Source organism: Corapipo altera, unplaced genomic scaffold, assembly GCF_003945725.1.
Source record: "Corapipo altera isolate COAL_440 unplaced genomic scaffold, ASM394572v1 96, whole genome shotgun sequence".
Lineage (NCBI taxonomy): Eukaryota > Metazoa > Chordata > Aves > Passeriformes > Pipridae > Corapipo > Corapipo altera.
In genome coordinates this window covers 1,911,720-1,923,018 of record NW_020884962.1, presented here as the reverse complement: position 1 = coordinate 1,923,018, position 11,299 = coordinate 1,911,720, and the positions used below count along the sequence as shown (strand labels likewise).

Below are 11,299 nucleotides of genomic sequence, written 5' to 3'. Positions count from 1 at the left end.
CCCGGCCCGCCCCCGCCGCGGCGGCGGGTGCCACTGTGCCGCCGGTGGCCTCGGCGGCGGCAGCGGCGGCGGGATCAGGATCAGGATCAGGATCAGGATCAGGATCAGGATGCGGGCGGGCCGCGGCGCGGCGGGCGGGGAGGCGGCGGCCGAGGAGGAGGCGGCCGATGCGGCCAAGCGCGGAGGAGCGGCGGCGACTGGACGGGCGCGGGGCCGCGGCGGGAAGGGGTCCCCGAATGGCGAGTGCCGTCGCGGGGACCCTCCGCGCAGCCCCGGCCCGGAGCCGCCTCGCGAGCCCAAGGTCTCCTTCTCCTGCGGCGGCGGCGGCGCGTCCCCCGGCGGGGCCAAGGCAGCCGAGGAGGGCGCGGGCGAGGATGCGGGCGAGGAGGTCCGCGGGAGCCAGGCCAGCTTCATGCAGCGGCAGTTCGGGGCGATGCTCCAGCCCGGCGTCAACAAGTTCTCGCTGCGGATGTTCGGCTCGCAGAAGGCGGTAGAGCGGGAGCAGGAGCGCGTCAAGTCGGCGGGGGCCTGGATCATCCATCCCTACAGCGACTTCAGGTGCGGCGGTACCCGCGGGGCTCGGCCGCATCCCGCATCCAGCATCCTGCGGGGCCGGGCATCGGGCCGGGCAGGGGAGCAGGGCCGCCGGTGCGGCCGGGCCGAGGGCACCTTGAGCCGCCACCGGGCGCGGGAGGGGCCGAGCCAGGCATCCCCCTCCCCAGCGCAGCAGCCGCCGCCCCGGGGATGCCGGGAGCACTCTCAGTGCCCGGGCAAGGGCGTCCCCTCGTCCTTCCCGGAGCCTCGGCAGGCTCGGCCCCCTTAGCCCCACCGGGCCTTGGCTCTGCCCCTGGAGCACCCTGCGGTTCGGGGTCCCCCTCCCCGGGGAAGTGCCAGTGCTGGGGGGGGTTTGTGCTGTGCCACTGCCAGGCAGAGCGTTGTGATGATTCCCCCTCCCCCATGGAGGCCTGATCCTGTCCCTGGGGTTCAGCCAGTTTGAGGGGGATTCTTCCCACTTCTGAGAGGACTTGGGTCCCCAAGATCCAGCCTGTGTGTCTTCCAGGTGAGGAATGGCAAACCCAGGAGAAAAGCTCTGCAGCTCCATCTCCTTCCTGGCCCACGAGCCCTGGGGAGCTCTGGAGTGGCAAACGTTTCCTAGTTGTGTGAAAGCTGCTGGGAGGGGGGATGGCTGGCTGCACTGTCAGGGGCAGGGAGCATCGCACCTTGCAGGGATGGAGGGGGGCTGAGACCCTGCTGGCATTACTAGTGAGCCAGCACTGGGGCTGAACCAGTTGGTTTAGTGACCTCAAAGGGGCTGGGGAAGCCTTCTTCCAGAGGCCAGTGGGGCTCAGGGGCTCAGCTCTGAGTCATTTTGACTCTGCTGGTGCTTGGTTTGGGGCGGCTCAGGGGAGGGTTCACTGGGTGCCTGGGTGGGGGATGTCCCTGAGCCAGACCTCAAATTCTGTTCTCTCCTGACACTGACGAGTCTCCACAGCATAGGGCTCCCTGAGGCAGGTGGAGGTGGCCATGGGCTCAGGGCAGGGACCAGCACTTGCATCTCCTGCTCCCGCCCTCATGTGCTGCCCTGGGCTGATCTGGCATCTTCCAGAGGAGCAGTTGGAGGCCCTTGGCCTCCCCCTGGGGCTGCCTTCTTGCACAGGGTCTTGCGCCCTTCCACATTGTGGCTACACAGTGGAGCTCCCTCCTTGTCTCACTGGCTGGGCATCGAGTTCTGCTGCAGGGCTGGGTTGAGCAGGGTCTGCACCGCCTGGTCACTGCTGGTCCTGCGGTGGAGGGAGCTCCACTGGCCCTGCTGTGACAGAGCAGAGGTGGTGGTGCCAGGTGGATCCTGGGGGACTGGGCCTGTCTGCACTGCCCATGCTCCTCCTCACCCTCAGCAGCTGTGGGCTGTTGCCTGGGCTGGGAGCAGAGTGACCCTCATGCCTGCCCCAGCCCAAAGCCTGCCCAGCTCCTCTGACCTGGCAGAGCCGCGGTGCTGGAGGCAGAGTCCACAGTGCTCCTGAGAGCAGGGTCTCCCTGCACTGAGCTTGCAGTGGGCTCAAGGCCTCAGAGGCTTCTCCAAGGTGCAGCAGCATTGTTCCCTGGACTGGTACTTGCAGCGAGCAGGCGGGTGCCAGGGTGACCTTGGAGAGTCACCCTGACTGTCCTGCCCAGCGCGGGCTCCATCCTCCTGGAGCCGCTATCAAGACTTGAAACCCATTGGGGCAGAGCGTCTGCCTGTGTTTTGATACTGGAAGTGGCGTAGGAGAGTTCCCTGCCCAGCGGGGAGGAGCTGCAGGCAGAGCCACGGCATCCTCCAGCTCCACAACCATGCTCAGGAACAGGATCAGCCCACGTGGGGCTGAGCTTGGGCGTGAGGAACCCGCTCTGCCTGTGCATGTTGGGGACGTGTCCATCCGTCCCACGTTGTCCTGCCTTAAAATAATCAAAAAGCATTTATCCAATAATGATAATGGAGCGTGACCTGGTTGTGTTTGCCCTGCAAAACCCATTACCCATCTGCATCTGTGATATCATTTCATAATCATCGTCATTTAGTGATCCTGACTTCTCATGGCAATGGCACTGCCATTGTTCACCCACAATTCAGGACACATTTGCTCCAGGAACCGAGGTTGCTATTTACATAAATATTGAATGATGAGGAAGCAGCCAGGGCGCCTGGTGAGATCCTGAGCTGCAAATCTGATAAAAGAGACCTTGTAAGTGTGTGTTGGAGCAGGGCCACATCCTTTTGGGTGCTGGGCAGTGGTCGTTGGTGGCTTTGCCAATTCTGCTCTCTGTTTTGGGAGGAACAGCCCAGCCAGTGCCAACTCCTTCATCGCTTCACCAGCCCCGAGGAGCTGCTCAGGGGCTGTGGGAGCTGTGCACAGCCAGTGATTTGGGGATGGTGGCAGTGCCCATCACCCTGTGATTGCTGAGTGGCTGTCCAGGGGCTACACTGGCATCCCCCAATGCCAGCCTGGCACCCACAGCCTTCCATGAGACTGGGTTGGGACCGAGGCTGGGGTTGAGCAGGGGGTTCTCACTGCTGGTGAATTTCTGTTGCAAGAGCTGGTCTCACAACTGAATTGGGGGCAAAGATGATTCCAGAGCACATGTCCCTGGTGCTGCTTGGCCAGAGACTTCCTCATCCAGGGTTGAATGGTTTCAGGGGCTTTCCCTCTGCCTGCATGGTGCCACTATGTGGGCTACTGAGCAGAGGGACTGGGCTTGCCAGCTGCCACTGGTCCTGATGTTCCCATTCCCACTAGTCAGGGTGTTGGGGAGCTGGACCCCTTATTCTGCAGCATCAGTGTGGGGCAGTCGGACCTGGGAGTGCTGGAAGCCATCACTCGGTCACTGGGGAGGAAAGGCTGGGACTGGCTGGGGGGATTGTGAAGTTTGGGTCCTTGAGCAGTTTGCAGTCTTTACCCCCCTCCCCAGGAACCCTCAGGGTAAAAGGCTTTTCCAAGAGAGAGCGGCACCAATCATTCATCACAACTGACTCTGCTGGGATCTGGGGGTGCAGATGATGTTGGCCACCACTGCTCTCTCAGCTCGGGCAAATTTATGCCATTGGCTTTGTAGCCCACTTCTCATAGCAACCTCATTTTTAGGATATGAGTGTTTAGTGTGAGTTTCAAAGTGCCAGTCCTGTGCTGATTGATCCTGCACTGATCCCGTGCTGCTCCTGCCCAGCAGGCAGCCTGACTGTTTGCAGCTGGGCCTCGTCAGGGCTGAAGGGCTCAGACCTCAGGGGATCCTCCTGCAGAGGGGGGTCCTGGGGAGCTCCATACTGCTGGGCAGGCTGGTGCACGTGCAACTCACTGCCGGGCTATGGGATCAGCATAGAGGGGTGTCACTGGATCGTCTCCAGCAGACCCTGGAGTTCTGTGTGCTGCCAATGGAGTTGAGCAGGGACCACCCTGGCATACCGTGGCTGTGCCCCCCTGTATGGCTTGGCCCCAACTTGTATCTTGCCCAGGACCTCAGAGCAGCACCACCGTGCCAGGCGTTGGGCGGGTGACAGAGCGGAAAGGCAGCAGCCCCCGCTCGTGGGGGCTTTGGGCACCTCCTGTCATCATCACTGTCGTACAATTGGGTCAGAAGCAAGGGAGGGATGTCAAGGATCCTGATTAATTTGTTTTCAGATATTTTTAGTAGCCTGGATTGGATCTTTTCTTCCATGCACATGAACCCTCCAAGGAAGAAAGCGTTGGCATCGCACCCCGGTCCCCGGGGCGATTGCACAGGGTCAGTTGTGTGCGGTGAGGGAATCAGGAGCAGTTTATCTTTTCTCTGCAGGCTGAATTCTGCCCTGGCTCAGCCAGATTGCAAAGGAATTGGAGCCAGAGGAGAGTTTTGCCCAGCTGGCGAGGTTATTTAATCTTTGTTCTTCGCAGCTTTGCATGGCTAATGCCCCCGTGGGACCTGCGCAGCACAGCAGGGTCAGTCTGAGTGGGAGCTGCCAGGGGTTTGGGGACAGATCCAGCCCCACAGCAACTCTGCTGACTGGCATCTCTGGCAGGTCGTGCTGTGTGTGGGAGCCTGGGGGTCTGGCCGGGCCCACCATGGCCATGGCCTCGCTGCCTGTTTGGTGCCAGCAGCTGAAGCTCGGTGTAGGGGTAGAAGGGGGGCACAGTTCCTCTGCCGAGGGTGCCCTGGGGACCGCCCTGGTGTGAAGTCATCGTTTTGCAGCAGTGACATCACTCACAGTTGCCACAGCAACACCTCACATGGGGAAGGTGTCATTGGAGAAAGGTCAGGAGCTGGGATATTCGGCTCCTGGTCCTGCGCTAGTCTGCGCAGTGGGGAGGACCCGGCCCATCACCCCTTTCTGTGTGCAGGGGGGTGTCTCCCCCTTGACCCCCCACCCCAGGGCACCGCGTGCGCGGCATGGCGATGGCACCCCCTGCCCATCATCCCACAGCTCTCAGGGACCCCTGCCTAGGTGGGCTGAGCAGACATATGTGGGTCCTGAGTGTCCCTGCACGTGCACTGAGGATCATCCCCCCCGCTCCTGCCCCCCGGACAGAGCAGGGAGGGCCGAGGTGGCCTCTACACCATCCTGCCACGACAGAGCTGCTGTGACCTTGCAGATGCTCAGAAAGGTCGTCGGTGGCCCAGGAGAGGGGGACGAGGAGAAAGGGAAGAAGAATGGGGTGAGCCGGGAGGGGGCGGAGGACCCGCGCAGCCCAGGCAGGGGCGGGGGCAGAGGCGGCCGCCCACCCACCCACCGCCCCCGCGTCTGGCCGGGGCTGCGGGCGCTGCCGCCGCCAACTGCAGCCGTACGTGCTCCGCTGCACCGGAGCCGCGGCGGCTCCTTCCATCGCAGCCGCGCTGCGGGGACTGACGGGCAGCCCCACCCTGGCACCCCCCAAATCGGGACCCCACCCTGGCCCAGGGGGGCGCGGAGTAGGGTGGCCCTGACCGTCCCTGTGGACTGACTGCTGTCCCCCCTCTGGGAGCAGAAAAGGGGGGGACTGCTCCCACCAATCTCCCGTCCTGCCTTCACCTGTGACGTAGAGTGATGCCGATGGTCTGGGGGACTCCTCAGCCCGCGGGCTTCCCCGGGGCAGCTCGGCCGGAGGGTGCCCCCCTCCAGCGTTTGGCATCATCATTCTCCTCTCCCCCCAGGACCTGCTGCCTCTGGCAGTTCAGTGGGAGCCCCCAGCCTCATCCTGCACCCCCCTCTACACCTCAGTCAGGGGCTATGCTGGCTGCAAGATCACCCCGGGGGCAGTCTGGAGAGGGGGGAGCAAGGTGTAGTCTCTGGGGAGAGGGAGGTTCCTGTGGCTGAGGTGGCATCACAGTGGCAGCACCCCAGTAGGGTGGGTCCTGGAGGGCAGGGCACTGTGGCCATGTCCCCTCGGCATGAGGGGCAGCTGTGGGGCACTGGTGACACCCCCTCCTCCATCTTCTCACTCCCCAGATTCTACTGGGACTTCACGATGCTGCTCTTCATGGTGGGCAACCTGATCATCATTCCTGTGGGCATCACCTTCTTCAAGGAGGAGACCACAGCACCCTGGATCGTGTTCAATGTGGTCTCTGACACCTTCTTCCTGATGGACCTGGTGCTGAACTTCCGGACAGGGATTGTCATTGAGGACAACACAGAAATCATCCTGGACCCCGAAAGGATCAAGAAGAAGTACCTCAAGACCTGGTTTGTGGTGGATTTTGTCTCCTCCATCCCCGTGGACTATGTTTTCCTCATTGTGGAGAAGGGCATAGACTCGGATGTCTACAAGACCGCCCGTGCCCTCCGCATCGTCCGCTTCACCAAGATCCTCAGCCTCCTGCGGCTCCTCCGCCTCTCCCGGCTCATCCGCTACATCCACCAGTGGGAGGAGGTGAGGACCTGCTCTGGGGCCTGCTGGCAGCACTAGGATGGCTGGAGAGAGCGGGAGCTGGAGGGGCCCCTGCGAGAGTGGCAGGGCTGGGGGCTGCCTGAAGAACTGACAGGGTGGAGAGGATCTGCAGGGCTCTGTGTGGTGCCAGTGGGTGGATGTGACCCTTCCTGGAAGGTTTGGGGCATCTCTGGGCCATGGTACATCACCCACCACTGGTGACAGCATGGCTGGCACAAGCTGGCACACCATCCCCTGCTCCAGCAGCAGGACCCTGTCACCCTGCTCAGCTCCATGCTCCTTGCCTTGCTCCCTGCTGGTTCCCTGCCCCTCCAGGAGCTTGGGGAGTGCCAGGGAGGGTGGCAGGACCCCTGGCCCTTGGGGTCCCCAGTGCAGGAGGCAGGGTGCACTCGGGGCCGTGTGGGCTGTGAAGGAATTGCCTTAGAGTCTAGAGGGAACGTGCTCGACTTTGCTACGTGGCTCTGGCCCAGACTCTGCACTCGATGCCCTGGAGGCTGCCCCACTCCCTCCTCAGTGCCCTGAGTATTTGTCTCTCCCTGAGTATCTGCTGGTGCTGGCTGATGCTCATCAAGGCTCGTGGCCATCACCGTTTCCTGGGCAGCAGCACGGGGGCATCCCCATCCCACCAGCTGTGAACAGGCAGATGGAGCAGAGCAGCCTCAGGGCCAGAGCTGGGCCAGTCATGGGAGCTGCTTCCATCAGAAGCCATGAGGGTCAGTGCCCTGAGCAGGGCTGGGCAGTGGGGGAGGGTCTCCACATTCACCTGCTGCCATCCCACCCACCCAGATCTTCCACATGACCTACGACCTGGCCAGTGCAGTGATGAGGATCATCAACCTCATTGGCATGATGCTGCTGCTCTGCCACTGGGACGGCTGCCTCCAGTTCCTGGTGCCCATGCTGCAGGATTTCCCCCAGAACTGCTGGGTCTCCATCAATGGGATGGTGGTGAGTACCATCCACCCCCTAATACGCTCCTGCCTGATCCCCTGGGCCCCCACCCATCCTCCTGTCATCTGGCCTCCATGTCCCGACCCCAGGAGATGCCATCCCCCCGCTGGCCATGGTTGCAGTGCCCTGTGGTTTACAGGGCACCCCACAGCATGCAAGGCACCTGGTGCCGGGTGCTGAAGTTGCTCTGGTGAGGTCTCGCAGGGTCTGGAGCAGTGGATTGATCCGGGTGGGAGGAATATGCTGACATTGGGCTCTTGGTCCTGTCCCCTGCCGCCTTCTCCTGCTCATTAACCATAAAGCTGCTATTAATAAATAATGTACCCTGTTTCTAATTGCTCCCTCTCAGCCCCACAGCCTCCTGCAAATGGCTCTTCTCCCTCTGTCTGTCTCATCCTGTTCCATCAAGTTTCCATCTCTGCTCCGTTCCCTCCCGCCTGGCTTCCTCCTCTTCCTCCCCTGCCTTCTCCTTCCCTGACTGCTTCTCCAGGGAAGTTTGAAAAGTTTGGAAAGTTTGAAAATTTGCTTTTCAACAAATGCCTGTTGCTGAGGGCTGCTGAGAGGTGCAGGCAGAGAACCAGGGCTGTGGCCTGGCAGGGGCCAGGGCGCTGTGCCCTCGGGCGCTGCTCTCACACACACACAGACACACAGACACACACACAAACACACAGACACAGACACAAACACACAAACACACACACACAGACACATGTGCAGCTGAGCACCAGCACGGGCTGAGCTGCCATCCCTGTTGCTGCAGAACGACTCCTGGAGTGAGCTGTACTCCTTTGCCCTCTTCAAGTCCATGAGCCACATGCTCTGCATCGGCTATGGGAAGCAGGCTCCCGAGAGCATGACGGACATCTGGCTGACCATGCTGAGCATGATTGTGGGGGCCACTTGCTACGCCATGTTCATCGGCCACGCCACCGCCCTCATCCAGTCACTGGACTCCTCCCGGCGCCAGTACCAGGAGAAGGTAGGACTGGGCTGAACAGGACCCACGGCTTCTGTCCTGAGCCCAGCTGGTGCATCCCTTTCTGGAGATGCAGCCAGATGGGGTGAGTGTTCCTGGTTGGGAGCAGGGATGGGGAGGTGGAGCGAGACTGGCCCCATGGAGTGGGAATGTGTGGGGGGGGTCCCAGCTAACACCACCTCTCCCCACAGTACAAACAGGTGGAGCAGTACATGTCCTTCCACAAGCTGCCCGCCGACTTCCGCCAGAAGATTCATGACTACTACGAGCATCGCTACCAGGGCAAGATGTTTGACGAGGACAGCATCCTGGGGGAGCTCAACGAGCCCCTGCGTGAGGTGAGGGCTGGAGAGCTGGGTGTGGGGGATTGCTTCCCCAAAGGGAGGGACCCCCTGCTCCCTGCCATGCGTCAGGGGGTGGTGTGGGTCCCGCTGGCTCCTGCCGTGCACATGCTTGGGGTCGAACACCTCTTGCTGCAGCTCTGCAGCTCCGAGTACATGTCCATGCAAGATGTGTGCCAGGGTGTCCGTGAGCCTGCTGGTGGTGGGGAGCGTGTCCCTGTGGAAGTGTGTCCCGGCCTCCTGTGCTCACCTGCTTCCCCACAGGAAATTGTCAACTTCAACTGCCGCAAGCTGGTGGCCTCGATGCCGCTGTTCGCCAACGCAGACCCCAACTTTGTCACGGCGATGCTCACCAAGCTGAAGTTTGAGGTGTTCCAGCCGGGTGACTACATTATCCGTGAGGGCACCATTGGCAAGAAGATGTACTTCATCCAGCATGGGGTGGTCAGCATCCTCACCAAGGGCAACAAGGAGATGAAACTCTCTGATGGCTCCTACTTCGGAGGTGAGCGCTTGCAGGACTGAGCCTGGGTACCCTCTTGGGGTCTGTGAGAGGCACTGGGGCACCTGCCCTGTGCTGGGGCATCCCCCATGTGGTGGTTCTCACCCCTTGCTCCTGGTTTGGCCCCATTTTGTTCTCGCTGGCGGTGTTCTGACCTTGACCCTGGCATTTTCCACACAGAGATCTGCCTGCTGACCCGTGGCCGGCGCACGGCCAGTGTCCGTGCAGACACCTACTGCCGCCTCTACTCACTCTCAGTGGACAACTTCAACGAGGTGCTGGAGGAATACCCCATGATGAGACGGGCCTTTGAGACTGTGGCCATTGACCGCCTTGACCGCATTGGTAGGGCACGGTGGGGTCTGGAGGGGGAGAGGGGTGTCCCAGTAGAGGGAACAGCCATGGCTTGCATGGAAACCCAGAGTAGTCCCAGTGTGGGACTCATGGTGTTCCCTCTTCCGGCCCCCTCCCTGCAGGGAAGAAGAACTCGATCCTGCTCCACAAAGTGCAGCACGACCTCAACTCAGGTGTCTTCAACAATCAGGAGAACGAGATCATCCAGGAGATCGTCAAGTACGACCGGGAGATGGTACAGCAGGCAGAGCTGCAGCAGCACACAGCTATGTACAGCCCCGTCCAGCCCCAGGTCACCTCTGCCATCGCCACCCTCCAGCAAGCTGTTGCCATGAGCTTCTGTCCGCAGATGGCAAGCCCTCTGGTGGGCTCCATGGCGCTGGGCTCACCCCGCATGATGCGCCGTTTGCAGTATGCCCAGGCCATGCCCAGCCCCTTCGCCGTCTCTCCCGTCCTGCTGCAGCAGAGCCCCCCACCGCAGCCACAGCCCCCAACGCCCCACACCAACCCCTCACCCTCGCAGGACCCGGTGCAGCCCACGGCCCTGCCCGCCTCCACCAGCGCCTTCGCCGCGGCCGCGGCCAGCCCGCCGACCCAAAGCCCGCTGGCCAGCCGGACGTTCGCCTATGGAGGTGCCCCGGGGCCGCTGGGATCCCAGCTGTCCCTCAGCCAGCAGCCAGCGCCCGGCTCGCCCCAGCGCCTGGCTGCCCACAAGAGCACACAGGCGCTGCACACCAGCAGCCTCAGCCAGGATTCGCGGCCCCTCTCGGCCTCACAGCCCTCCCTGCCCCACGGGCTGGTGGCTGGCAGCACCCAGAGCCCTCCGGCCTCTGCCCGCGAGTCCTGCACCTCCATCAGTGGGGGCCCGGCCACTGCCTCGCCGGGCCCAGGGCCCCCAGCCGGGCTGCGGGGCCAGGCACCCTCGCGGGGGGCTCCGGCCCACCCGGCACCCACGGGCCCGGGGCTCACCCCGCCACCCACCCTGCCGCAGGACTCAGCGGCGGCCCGCAAGGATTCAGCGGCCAGCACGCCCGACACGGACCCGGCCAAGTCCAGGCTGTCTTCCAACTTGTGACCTCCGCGCCAGGCACAGGGACACGTGTGAGGGAGGGGCTGCGCGGGGAGTCCCACCTCACCTCGTGTCCACCCTGTGCCGCGGGGTGAGGGCCACGGCCACCCCACCGGCTGCCGCCCCTCGCTGTGGTGCCAGCCCCCCTCCCCGGCTCCCTCCTGCCACCCGCTGCAGAGCGGGGCAGCTGCCGAGGGTGGGCATGGGGCTGCTGCACCCTGCGACACCGCGGGGTCACCGGGTGAGCCCCCGGCTGCGTCATCTCCGACCAAAGTCTGGCCCTGTCTCCCGCTCCCCGCAGCGAAGCCCCGCTGCCCCCCGGCCTCCCTGGCTGCCCATAGAAGCCACAGCTGCATCCTCGCCATGACCAACTCTGTGTATGATATCTATGACCTGAACACATCCCTGTGTGTGTGACCCACAGGACACCTCCCGGGGCTGTCGGCACAGCCCTGGCGCCACGTGTGTCCCTGTGCCCCTCCCACAGACCCAAGGCGAGGGGTGATGGTCCAGGACTGGAGGTAAGTTGCAGGGGGTCTGAGGGATGGTCGCCCTGAGGCTTGTAAGCACCCACACACTGTCCCCCACCCCGGGGCTGGGAGTGAACGCGGCCCCATGTCCTCGTAGGCAGTGCTAGATGGAGGCAGACGCTGGAGCCCAACCCCAGAGTCCTGGGGCTGGGGAAGGCACCCACTGCGTGTACCAAGCGTGTGTGTGTGTGTGTGTGTGTGT

The 11,299-nt window shown here is 62.9% G+C and overlaps 1 protein-coding gene across 1 annotated transcript; it reads left to right on the top strand.

Annotated features, from left to right (window-relative positions):
• The first annotated feature begins 203 nt into the window (after nucleotides 1-203).
• On the top strand, nucleotides 204-10,573 carry HCN2 (hyperpolarization activated cyclic nucleotide gated potassium and sodium channel 2). The gene is made up of 8 exons (XM_027664241.1): nucleotides 204-558; nucleotides 5,933-6,356; nucleotides 7,161-7,322; nucleotides 8,086-8,304; nucleotides 8,493-8,639; nucleotides 8,907-9,147; nucleotides 9,325-9,489; nucleotides 9,621-10,573. The coding sequence occupies exons 1-8, from the start codon at nucleotides 413-415 to the stop codon at nucleotides 10,571-10,573; spliced, it is 2,457 nt and encodes an 818-aa protein (XP_027520042.1). The 5' UTR covers nucleotides 204-412.
• The last annotated feature ends 726 nt before the right edge of the window (nucleotides 10,574-11,299 follow it).